Below are 13,533 nucleotides of genomic sequence, written 5' to 3'. Positions count from 1 at the left end.
AGCACTCAATACTTAGTTGGGGCTCCTTTCGCCTGGATTACTGGGGTTAAGGTCAGGCGAGTTTGCTGGCCAATTAAGAACAGGGATACCATGGTCCTTAAACCAGGTACTGGTAGTTTTGGCACTGTGTGCAGGTGCCAAGTCCTGTTGGAAAATGAAATCTGCATCTCCATAAAGTTGGTCAGCAGCAGGAAGCATGAAGTGCTCTAAAACTTCCTGGTAGACGGCTGCGTTGACCTTGGACCTCAGAAAACACAGTGGAGCAACACCAGCAGATGACATGGCACTCCAAACCATCACTGACTGTGGAAACTTTACACTGGACCTCAAGCAACGTGGATTCTGTGCCTCTCCTCTCTTCCTCCAGACTCTGGGACCTTGATTTCCAAAGGTAATGCAAAATTTCCTTTCATCAGAGAACATAACTTTGGACCACTCAGCAGTCCTTTTTGTCTTTAGCCCAGGCGAGACGCTTCTGACGCTGTCTCTTGTTCAAGAGTGGCTTGACACAAGGAATGCGACAGCTGAAACCCATGTCTTGCATACGTCTGTGCGTGGTGGTTCTTGAAGCACTGACTCCAGCTGCAGTCCACTCTTTGTGAATCTCCCCCACATTTTTGAATGGGTTTTGTTTCACAATCCTCTCCAGGGTGCGGTTATCCCTATTGCTTGTACACTTTTTTCTACCACATCTTTTCCTTCCCTTTGCCTCTCTATTAATGTGCTTGGACACAGAGCTCTGTGAACAGCCAGCCTCTTTAGCAATGTCCTTTTGTGTCTTGCCCTCCTTGTGCAAGGTGTCAATGGTCGTATTTTGGACAACTGTCAAGTCAGCAGTCTTCCCCATGATTGTGTAGCCTACAGAACTAGACTGAGAGACAATTTAAAGGCCTTTGCAGGTGTTTTGAATTAATTAGCTGATTAGAGTGTGGCACCAGGTGTCTTCAATATTGTACCTTGTCACAATATTCTAATTTTCTGAGATACTGAATTTGGGGTTTTCATTAGTTGTCAGTTATAATCTTCAACATTAAAAGAAATAAACATTTGAAATATATCAGTCTGTGTGTAATGAATGAATATAATATACAAGTTTCACTTTATGAATGGAATTACTGAAATAAATCAACTTTTTCATGATATTCTAATTTTATGACCAGCACCTGTATATATGCAAATATCCACACATTGTAAAACTAATAAATGTTAAATAATTGACCACTGGGTGTTTCTAGTGTAATTAAACCAAATTATTAATTGCATTTGGTTAATTGATTGAAGGGGCAGTTACTTTCTCATACAGAGCAAGTTGATGTTATACAAATGAATACTTGTTTATGGCACACACATATTCTATTGAGTTCTGAGGTCGACACATTAAACACAACCTCCGCAAATAACAACTGCCTTTAAATATTAACACACAGTTACTTTTAATTAAAAATAAATACTTGTGGCTCGTGCAAATGTTTGGACACCCAACTATATTTTGGGCACCCTATTTTGTTTCACTGTTTTAGCCAGTACCCTCATAGCAAACCTTATTTGTTTGTTGTTTAGCTTCTAGTTTTAAAATCTTCATGGACCTTTTTGCAATAACTGCATGTTAAAGATCTTCACAGATTTGCAGTGATGTTTAAGTCAGGTTATTGTAAGGTTCATTTCTCATGGTTTTAAGGTATGTTTGGATCATTGTCCTGTTGTAAAAGCTGCAGTATTCATTCAGCTTCAGTTTATTTACTCTAAGTTAAATTTGCTTTTAGTGTTTTTTGATATTTAGTTGAATATATTCCTTCAGTCCTTCTGCCCTTACCAATGTGGCAAGAATTTGACTGGTGCCCCTTGCATCATTCATTTATCAGTCATTGTGTTTATACACTCACAGAGACACTGCACAGCTTTATGTCTTTCAGATTTTCTTTATTTAAGTTAGTATAGTATTTAACAGTACAAGTAGAATGAAAGAAACAAGTGACAATAAACAAATTATAACTATAGCATCGGCAGTTAATTCACAGAAGATCAGAGTCTTTTAGGTGAAAGTGGGAGTTGTCTTACACCACAAAGCAGTTTTTTATCTTGTTTTCCTGGCATTTAACATGCACTTACTGCTCTTGTGCATCAGTTCATATTATTGTGTTTCTATTTTTTCTTATTTCCATTTGATGCCTGTAACATGATCAAAAAAAGTTGGGACGGAGGCAGAATAAGAGTGAAAATTTGATAGCTGAAGTTTCAGTGTTTGAAAGGTTCCACAATAAGTAGGTGAATTGGTAACAGGTGATGGAATCATGATTGGGTATTGAAGGAGGATCCACCAATGGATCAGTCTTTACAAGAAAAGATGGATTGTGGCTCACCACTGTGTTCCAAACTTCATGAGAGAATTGTTAATCAGTTCAATTGGGCAATAAAAGGAAGAATTTGTGTTTGTTAATTTACTTGAGTAAAATACTTTTCTTTGACACTATTGATGTCTCTTAATAAAAGTACCTTCACACATATGTAAGGCAAGGCAAGTTTATTTGTATAGCACCTTTCATACACAGTGGCAATTCAAAGTGCTTTACATAAGGAAAAAAAAAAATTAAAAGCATTAAAACATTCCTGAGATCTAGAACCTCAGAAAGATTTATTGCAAACATTTAGTTACAATTAAGACAACATGAAATTCAAACAAGAGAGATAAAAAATTAAGAACATGAAAAATTAAAAGAAAATAAAGTAAAACATACCCTACAATTTAGAGAATATGAAATTAAAACAAGAGAGATAAGCAATTAAGAACATGAAGACTAAAAGAAAATATAGTAAAATATACCCTACAGTTTAGAGAATATGAAATTAAAACAAGACAGATACACATTATTATACTGGATTAATTGTACATATTAATGGGGAAATTACAATACTAAATAGTAAGACTATCCCACAGACTGACAGCAGACAAAGTAACTTATACTACCGGTCGTCACCAATAGTACAGTGTTCCAGTTCTACTGCCACACAATGACGCTCATATAGTGATTTCGTCCGTGGCGATGTCTCTGTCTTACATAGACAGGCGTCCCAGACGTCTTTACTGTTTATCCTTAAACTACGGGTCAGGTGGAACACACAGCATCACCTTTCTAGTACTATGGGCCAGACGGTATCACACAGCCATGTCTGATTCTCACCGGGGTGGAACACACAGCATCACCTAGTACTGATACAACACAGGTACAGACAGTATCACACAGCGTCTCTCATGCCATGGCACTGATGCACCTCCATACCATTACCATGTCTGTATTGCCCTTTTTTGTCTTTGTCACAGTGAACTTAATGTCTAGATTTCCTAAATTATGTACAGTATACAAACTGGCTTAACTTTACTGTGAATGGGGTTTGTGTTTTTGCTGCAAAGGTTGTTTACTGCTTTTGAGTTCACAAATCTAAAATGTAATTTGTCCCGGGTGCTTACTGTATGGATTACAGGCATTTGGCTCATGCTTATTTATTAGTAAATGAAGTATTTGGAGATGTCAGTGTTTCCTAAACCATTTTAGATGATGATGCTTATGTATTTTTTCATGTAGAGCCTAAACTAAGGATTGTGTTGTTGGAGAAGAGTCTACAGAACACCAGCACAGTGCAAAGTTTAATCCAAGCCCACTATCAGACCAACGTTACTCCTCGTTCAGTAGATCAGCACAGTGCAAGTGCTAAAGGAACGGTGGATGGAGGACGCTTTACCTGCATCGACCCACCTCTTCTCTATGATCCAGAACTTTCTCAAGAGGAAGTGATTCAGAGAGTGGAAGAGTGTCTGTCTCGTTCTCATCCAGGACCTCATGTGTTTTTAATTCTGGTACAGCCATACAGCTTTACAGAGGAGGAACGAATGCGCCTGATCTCCATACTGAACTGCTTCAGTGACAAAGCTCTACACTATTCCATTCTGATCAGTACAGACATTAAAGATTTTAGTTTAAAGGGAATGTCTGGTGCTTTTCAGAAGCTAAAGGAAAACTGTCCAAAGCATCACAAACTTAAAGAGTTACAGAAGAAGAAAAAATATGTTCGCCAGCTTTTTGAGGGCATTGAAATAATGGTTAAAAAGAATGGAGGCCATCTCACATGTAAAAGCTTTACAAATGTGAGGAACATTTTGTTCCCTATAGATGAGGGATCCACAACACAAAAAAGAGAGACTACACAAACTTTAGTGGAACAGGTTAAAGAAAAGGGTAAGTAATCATTTATCATTTATCACAGTTCCAGTATCCTATTGCATACTTACAGAGTACTTACTAGATTGGAGGAAGTATGCACTACTCGGCCGGTAAAAAAGTACATACTCTCAGTTTCACTTACCAAAATTTTGAATATTTATCATCTTGTTGTTATTTATTCGTCTTTAAAAATGTTATTTTATTTATCTTATTTACACTTGTAAACAGAGGACTCAGAGGGCCGCTTTCTTTCTTGTTTCTTATTCTGCTTTGAATGCCTACACGGCTCCAGTTGCATTATGGGATACATTAGCAGACCACAAGTGTGCATAGCTTGCATACTCAAACATGGCTGCCCGATAAGTAGGTCATCCAGGTACTTCTCGTGTACCTCTTTGTGTATACTATGTATTCGGAAATACTAACCGCTCTCGCGTCCTCATTTCGCGTACTATTGAGTATGGAAGTATGCGATTTCGGACGCAGTCACTGAGTGTATTAAAGTGGAGACTAACTAAGTTCTTGGTTGTAATCTGATCATTCAGATGACCACGTGGACAGCACACTTTGATGATTCCAGTCTGATTACAGATATTTTAGTTTTATTTTAGTAATAATAACAAGTAAACTATCTGGATTTCTGCCCAGGGCAGTTCAGTGATGCAGTGGATACCACTGTCACCTCACAATGAGATGGTCTTGGGTTTACTTCCCAGATGAAGCGGTCTGGGTCCTTTCTATGTGGAGTTGGCATATTTTTCCATATCTGTGTAGATTTCATCTGGGTGCTCCAAGTCCAGACATGCAGTCAAGTCAACTGAAGCCGCTAAAACACAAATAACGATTACAAAGCGCTACTTTAATTCCTCATTTATTTACATTTACAATTTCGGCATTAGGCAGACGCTCTTATTGAGAGAGCTTCCATAGTAAACATTCCCCTACTTTAGTGTAAGTAAACAACAGTTCAAGGATACAAATCCATGGAAACTGTTAGAACCCAGGCCAAGAGTTTAAATAAGATGCTATATGAGATCAAGTGCATGTTAGTACTCAGCTTAAGTTATTTGTAAGGTCTTTAAACATCTTTTGAAGATGGTGAGAGACTTAGATGTTCAGGGGAGAGACAGGGAAAGTTTGTTCCACCATTTGGGTGCTAGTACAGCCTTGATGCTTGTCTTTGTCTAGTTCTTGGTGGAGGATCAAGACAAGCAAGGCTAGTGGCTTGGAGGTTGCATGGTACAGAGTGGGGTTTTATGAGTTCTCTAAGAGAGCTTGGGGCTGGTCCATTTTTGCCTTCATAGACAAGCATCATGGTTTTAAATAACATGTGTGCAGCTACAGGAAGCCAATAAAGGTAAATGATGTGACAGTGTTTAGGTTGGTTAAAAACCAGGCGAGCAGCTGCATTTTGATCTCCAGGAGTAAGTATCAGCTCAGTCTTGCTGGGATTGAGTTTTAGATGATGAGACAACATCCATAGTGAGATATCTTGCAGACATGCTGAGATGCGAGCTGAGACTTGTGTGTCTGAAGGAAGAAATGACAGAACGAGCTGAGTGTTACCAAGAGCGCAGGTGTATATGGAGAATAGAAGAAGACCAAGTACAGAGCCCTGGGAACCCCAGTAAAGAGAGAGCATGGACAGAGTGCAGCACGTGTTTATGGTGTTCCGTACACAAAGCAAAGTGCTTAGACTTATAACTTATAGGGTTTGTATTTGTAATAAAAAGAGCATTTAAGACATTAGAAATGTTAGGTAAGGGGGGGGGGGGTTGGGGAGGTCTGGCAAAGGTCTACTGTATTGAACATGCGTCAATGCCAGCGACTAGGGCAAGTCGTGGTTAAGGTACTGGACTAGTAACCAGAAGCCCCAAGCCCCACCACTGCCAGGTTGCTGCTGTTGGGCCCTTCAGCAGTATACTGACTGTATACTGTAACTGTAATGTAAGTTGGATAAAGGCGTCTGCTAAATGCAGAAAATGTAAATGTAGGTCGACCAATCGTGGCAGCCCTAAGAGAGTGGACAAAGTTTCAAAGGCTGCAGAGAGGTCAAGAATAATCAGGGCCGATGACAGTTTGGCTGCTTTGGCTGCGTGAAGCTTCTCAGTATCTGTGGTGTGCTGCCTTGAAGCCAGACTGATACTGATCATGAGGAGCATGGAGATCTAGAAAAAGGGATAGCTGTAGACAGATTGTAGATAGCTTGTTTGGGAATTTTTGATACAAAACAGAGGAGTGAGATTGGTCTGTTGGTTTTGTGTTTGTGGTGTCTAGTGTAGGTTTCTTAAGAAGGGGTAAAACCTGTGCCTTGTTAAAGGCTGTAGAAACAACACCTGATGTTAAGGAATTGTTGATAATTGGTGTGATAAAGAGAATAAGGCCATGTGAGATTCTTGAACAGTGGCAAATAGGATAGGATTCATTGTGCAGATAGTGGGATTGCTGGATGAGAAGCTGTGCCAATCCTTTGGTGGTAAATGGTGGTAAAAGGATTGGTTGATTTTGTCAATCTTTCCCTAAAAAATAAAAAAAAAAAAGCACGAAGTTTGCATGGATCTGTAGCAGATTGTTCAAGCTTTGCTTTGTAGGAAGATGCTTTTGCAGCAGTCATATCAGATGAGGACAGTAGAGAGTGGTAACGGAGATCAACAATAACTTTAGATTTCCTCCACTTCCTCTCAGCTGCTTTTGATTCTTTCTGAATCACTGAAGTCATGCAGAGTCATGTGTCTGTATGGATAATCGATTTTAGCTACTCAGTTAGATTCTAGCCCAAGTAGATTCTAAAACAGAGAGTATACTTAAACTAGAAATCCTTTCTAATCACTGAAGTTGTTGGAATTAAAATTATTGCTTTACAATTGTGTTGTTTTTATAATAGTCAAGTTGTCTAGTGTTAGTATTTTTGAAGTCAGTCGTGTGGGTTGTAAATTAATGCCTGTAATCTAAAATGCCAATCTTAGTGATTACACGACATCCATGATCATATTTTTAATACTAATGACTAAATATTTTTCTTTCCGTAATAAATTTAAGGTATAACATCAGTGACACCAGGACGGCCAAGAAAAACCAAAGATGAAGGTATAAAAAGTAAGTATTTCGATTGTTAAGTAATTAAGTAATTTAAATATAGCATTAAACCTTTTATATTGCTGATGAAAACTGTCATTTCTTACATTATTTAGCTTGTGTAAATGACTACTTTAACAGTATTACTTTGGGTGAACATGTATCATGTCTATATTTTATGTAGAATATAATGACTATTAGTTAATTTATGCCAATTAGTTAATTTATGCCAATTTATTCCTGGTGAGTTTGTTCTCATCACAAGTCTCCAACAGAACAACTCAATCTTTCTGTGAACAGTTACCTGTGAAAGGTTGTTAAAAAACGCCTGTGCTGTAGTTTATTAAGCAGAAACAGCATTACTTATTCTATTTGTTTACAATTTTACCACTTTTATTGTGTTACTTCAGCACCAGAAGGAGTCTCTACATTACCAGTGTTGAACTTGGTGCTGTGTGGAAGTGATGAACTCAAATCTTCAATATCAGATCTCATTCTGAAGCAGACAGAACTGATATCAGATCCCAGATCAGAGTGTTTAATGAGGAAGGGTGTGGTGAGTGGATACCAGGTCACACTGATAGAGACTCCGACTCTCTACAACACTAAGCTCTCAGAAGAGGAAGTGATGCGAGAGACTCTTCAGTGTGTATCTCTTTGTAATCCTGGAGTTCATGCTTTCATCATCATCATACCTGTTGGTCCACTTCAGGATGAAGATAAAGCAGAAATCAAGCTGATCCAGAGGATCTTCAGCTCCAGAATGAATGACCACACCATCGTCCTCTTTATCAACAGTAACACTGATGATACTGCAGCAATAAACTTTATTAAACAAAGTTCAGAAACAGAAGAACTTCTCAGCATGTGCAGTGGTAGATACATCATGTTACAGAAAACAGAGAGTGAAAGACTCCAGCAGGTACCAGCTCTGTTGGACCAAGTAAAGATGGCGACTACCAACAAGTTTTATTCTCTCCTGATGTACGTTAAAGCACAAAGAGATGAACTGGAGAAAAAACTGGCTGAAAAGGAGGAGAAAATCAAGCAGCTACAGAAACATCAACAGCAAACATGTGAGTGGTTTAGTATATGTGTATTGTCGTGGAAGTTAAGAGGTTACAATTAATTATTTAATTATATAATTAATAGCTAGTAATCGAATACGGGGCACCACTGGCATTTTTAAGGAGAAATTACCAGGAAAACTGAATTCACAACATATTAGTCACTTTCTGTTGGAGTAAAGTACGTAAAGTCGAGTATTCCTCTCACCCATGTAATCAAACTCGCGGCGCTAAATTTTGAATTGTTATAATGTTTATTGAACAAAAACATAACACATACAATAACAGTTAATGAGTAAATGGAATAATTAAGTGGTAATGACAGAAGTATAAATATGTAGGTAAATTATAACTGGAAAATAACATATGATTATGTATAGTGGATTAAATGGTGAGTAGAACCAGGAGGTTCAGAGCCTGATTGAAGCGTTTGCATTCGATTAATAGTGGAAGCGAATAAAAAAGTATTAAAACAAAACACTCCACCATGAGCACATGAGAGTGTGTACCTGTTGGCTTATGAAGGAAGTCTTTAAAGGGAGACAGGTAGCTGAATCACTTCAATGTTCTGCTGGCTTTTAGTGCTGCAAGACTTCGCTCAGGTGCCTCGACCCAACGACTGTTAATTCTGAGGTGTTTAAATCAGACTGAAGCGCTCTCCTTTTCTTCGTCTCTGAAGATGTACAGATGTGAAGCACACTGGTCAGCACGCTTTGTGCAATTCGATGAAGAGTTGATTTCTGTACATGCAACTGAATGGGAACTTTACCGGTGGTAAAGCTTAGAAGCGGACCACTCATGTCATATCCAACCTTGCAAACACGCAAACAATGAACTACTGAATCAAATGAGTCGGCTCGTTTGACCTAAACTAACTCTTCAGAATTAGCTGCATTCTGGAAGAGCTGTAAAACTCCCAAAACTTCAGAACTCCAAAAAAACACTGAAAACTAAAAAACTATTCAACCTGCAGAAGTTGAATTTTTCTTAAGATCACATGACGAAAAAGTTTCCAACTTTTTTTTGAATGTGTTACAGGCATCAAATTCCACATGTGTTTCTATTCATTTCTATACAATGAAGCTGATCAGTGAAAACAGTGGCAATTTTCACTTTTATCACAAGATTCAAGGGAATGAACACATCAGAGATTCTTCTACAAAACATCCCAACTTTTTCTGGAAGTGGGGTTTATAATTGAACTGAGGTCTCTCCATAGATGTTCATTGGGGTTTTAAGTTTAGGTTTTTTAAGTGTACTTTGTAACTTATTAGGCCAGAGAATCTTTTCACCAGAGTCCAAGTAGTCATTTCGGCTGTCATATGCCCATTACTCAACTGGTGCTTTCTGTTCTGCCACTCAGCTAAAATCATTCTGGCCTGATTTACTATGTGCAAGCTGAGATGATTGGCCTTCCTACAGGTTCTCCCATTGGATTCTTTTTATCTCTATGACCAAGGCCCTTCTTGGTTGGATGCCCCATTTGGTGAACTCTAAAAAGGTTCAAGTTTTGCCAAGCTTTTTTCCATTTCAAATTAAAAAGATAAAATTCACAAAATAATAAAAGATTAAATAAGTTTAATTTATCTTATTTTCAGGTGCTGAGGGTGAATTACTTGATTCTGGGACTCTGAGAATTGTTCTTATAGGAAAAACAGGAAATGGGAAAAGTGCAACAGGAAACACCATCCTTGGAAGAAAAGACTTTCAGTGTGATGTCAGCATGACCTCTGTTACAACAATTTGCCATAAGGGATTTGGAGAAGTTGAGGGCAAATCCATTGCTGTTGTTGATACTCCGGGACTTTTTGACACCACGTTGTCAAATAAAGAAGCAACTGAAGAAATAGTGAAATGTATCTCACTCTCTGCTCCTGGACCTCACGCCTTTATCATTGTGTTAAGTGTAGGAAGAATCACACAGGAAGAGCTGGAGACCCTGAGTCTGATCAAGAAAATGTTTGGTACTGATGCTGCAAAGTACACCATAGTGCTGTTTACACGCGGAGATGATCTGGAAGATCAGACTTTGGAAGAATATATTAAAAAAAAGGGTCATAAAATCATGGAAAAACTAATCAGGGACTGTGGTGGAAGAGTTCATGTGTTCAACAATAAAGAAAAGAACGATCGTACACAAGTCTATGACCTTATCAAAATGATAGAAGAAATGATAAAGTCTGACAGAAACAATTACTTTACAAATGAGATGTTTGAGGCAGCAGAAAATTCCATCCAGCAGAAACAACAAGAAATACTAAAAGAGAAGGAGGAACAGATGCAGGCTGAAAAAGAAGTTATGAGATATATATATGAAGAAGAGCTGGAGAAGATAAGGAAGAGTATGGAGACAGAGAAAGAAAAGCTGGAACAGGAGAGATGTGAAAGAGAAAAAGTGTTTAAGGAAAGGGAAGAAGCTCTGAGACGAGAGTTTATGAAAAAAGAAGAAGAAGAAAAGGAGAAACGGAGGCTAGAGGACCTAAGAAGATCAGAAGAGGATAAAAGACAAAAGGCAGAGAATGATCGCATGTTGGAGGAGATGAGGAAGGAAATGGAAAACCAAAATGCTACATTTCTCAAGCAGCAAGCTGAAAAAGACGAGGAGGACCAGAGGAGAGCAAAAAGAGAAAAAATCGAGAGGGAACGTTTTGAACGTGAACAAAAAGAAGCAATGGAGAAACTAAAAATCAGACAGAATGAAGAAATTAAAAAGAGAGACGAGGAAGAACAAAAGAGAAGAAAAGAACAAGAAGAAGAACAGGAAAACTGGAGGAGGAAAATTAAGGAGGCAGAAAATGATAAAAAGGAGATAAAAGATGATATTGAGAGAAAATGGAGAGAACGAGAAATGGAATTGAAGGAGAAGATGAGAGCAGGAGAAGAGGAACACAAGAGAACAAAAGAGAAACATGATAAAGAAGTAAAAGAACAGGAAGAAAAACAAGAACAAATAAGAAGAAGCTTTGAGAAGGAAAGAGAAGATGAAAGACATAAAAGAGAAGAGGAAAGAGAACAATGGAAAGAAGCAGAAAGAAGAGAAAGAGAGCAGAGAGAGCGAGAGTATGAGGAATACATTTTAAAAATGAAGAAAGAGTATGAGGAACAAGAAAGAATTAGAACAGAAGAGTGGGAGAGAAGAAACCGTGAGGACAACGAGAGAAGAGAAGAAGACAGACAGAAGATAAAGAGACTAAAAGAGGAAATTGAGAAAGAAAGACAAGAAGAGCTCAAGAGAAGAGAGAAAGAAGACAGAGACAGAAGAGAGAAAGAAGAACGAGAGCGTGAGGAAATGAAGAAGAACTACGAGAAGAAAGAGCTGGACATGAAGAGCAAATATGAAGATGAAGCTAGAAGACAAGCTGAGCAATTTAGTGATGTTAAAGCTCAGTTTGAAAAACACATAGAGGAGCTGATTACCAAGTACCAGACGGATTATGAACTTCTCAATGAGCTGCACCGTGGTACACAGAAGGAATATGATGAGCTTAAACAGAGCAAGGAGGAAACAGAGCGTGAATTACGTGAGCAGATGAAAAAGATTGAATGTACTATTGCCTAAATACAGCTGTATGGGTATTATTGTTTTGATATTTACATTTCAACAACACAAAGTGGGTTAGTCAGAGAACATGTCTTTTGTAAATAAATTATACAGTCAAAAGTATGTGGACACCTGAGCAAGATTACCTAATTTAACATCCCATTACAAAACCATGATCATTATTTTAACATTAATCATACAATAAAAAAATGTATGCCCACCCACAGAAATCCCAGTAGCCAATCAGGAGAGGCAGTCTATAAATATTTACAGAGAGGACACACTTATTGATCAGTAATGGCCAACAGCAATGTCCTATAAATACATAAGGACCCCCTTCAGTTGCCGAAAACAAGTAATGATTCCTCAGAAAAAAACAGCATGTTTTTGTAATTAAATCACATGAGGTCATAAAACTCATCAATAAACAACGTTGGTTGCTGCATTCACAAATGCAGGTAAAGACTCTGCTATGCACAGCAGAAGTCCTATGGATCACCACAAGCTGGGCTAAAACTTACTGTCACAGGCTGGTGAGTGCCTTGCATAAGAGGCAGCTTCTTTTAGACATTTGTAGGGTGGGAACAAGAAATTACCACATGCTGAATTTTGCTTGTGTGTCGACTTTAAATGATTTTTAAAATAGTGCAGTTACGACTTTGGTATGCAGCCTCCACCAGCCCAGAAGAGTACTGCACTGTGATCCAGAATAAAGAAAAGTAGATCAAAAGTACTAATATAGCAGTTGTTCTCTACACCCATATCTTATCACTCAGTTGAATAAGAACAGCCAGAGAATTAGTATTACATAGAAGTAGACTAAAGGCTCAAACTGATTTTTTGTATTAAAATATTTGCTGCATTAAACCATCCTTAAGATTTCTGTGTTATGCCGACTGTATGTGATGATTATGGTGATAGTCATGGTAAAATGCTGGTATATCAATAAATATATATAAATATTGTGCTTAATAAAATTCCCTGTAACAATATAGGGGGTGGTGAGAGCATAAAACTTCTCTGTTTTTGGCATATCCTGCTCTCTGAAACTGCTGCGCTCAGCTGCACACACACACCCCCCCAAATATTTGGCAAAATGACAGCTCAGCGAAAAATTTATTAAGACCGGTCAAAGACTAGAGGTACGTGTCACTTCGCGAGCAAAGGGCATTTTGCCAAGAGTTTAAAAACGGATTGAACGCACAATACGGGGTCTGTGCTTCATCTTCCCGCTAGGGGTGAAGACTCGGAACGCTGCAGCCTGAGAGCCTGGGGAGAGCTGATTTCTTTGCAACTTTTCAATAAACCTCTTAATTATAATATGAGTGTGTAGACCTGATCAATTATCTAGAAAAGATTCATCAGATACAAGAAATGGTAGCAGAGAATGGTTAGAAATTGATCAGCAATCACTGAAGTGGTATTTTTGATTTTTTTCCATTATTTGTCATTTTTCCGAATTTTCATCCGAATTGAAGAGGAGTCAACAAAAGACCACGCCTGGTGAATAGAGAATCTTCTACACTCGCTTGGGTACCCAACAGAAAGGTAAGGGCGCTTCGCCCTTTATTTAGCTGTTTTTATTATTTAGTGGCGAGTGTGGTTGGTCCGATATTCACCGTAAGTGCTATGA

The 13,533-nt window shown here is 38.3% G+C and overlaps 1 protein-coding gene across 1 annotated transcript in view; it reads left to right on the top strand.

The window, feature by feature from the left end:
- Positions 1-13,533, top strand: part of LOC134335612 (uncharacterized) — a 35,316-nt gene that overhangs the window by 4,877 nt on the left and 16,906 nt on the right. The window contains exons 4-7 of the mRNA XM_063018174.1: positions 3,582-4,232; positions 7,257-7,313; positions 7,703-8,368; positions 9,958-11,880. Of these exons, the coding sequence (XP_062874244.1) occupies positions 3,582-4,232; positions 7,257-7,313; positions 7,703-8,368; positions 9,958-11,880 (3,297 nt within the window). The remainder of the gene's footprint in view (positions 1-3,581; positions 4,233-7,256; positions 7,314-7,702; positions 8,369-9,957; positions 11,881-13,533) is intronic.

This window comes from Trichomycterus rosablanca, chromosome 2, assembly GCF_030014385.1.
Source record: "Trichomycterus rosablanca isolate fTriRos1 chromosome 2, fTriRos1.hap1, whole genome shotgun sequence".
Lineage (NCBI taxonomy): Eukaryota > Metazoa > Chordata > Actinopteri > Siluriformes > Trichomycteridae > Trichomycterus > Trichomycterus rosablanca.
This window is presented reverse-complemented; position numbering and strand designations above follow the sequence as displayed.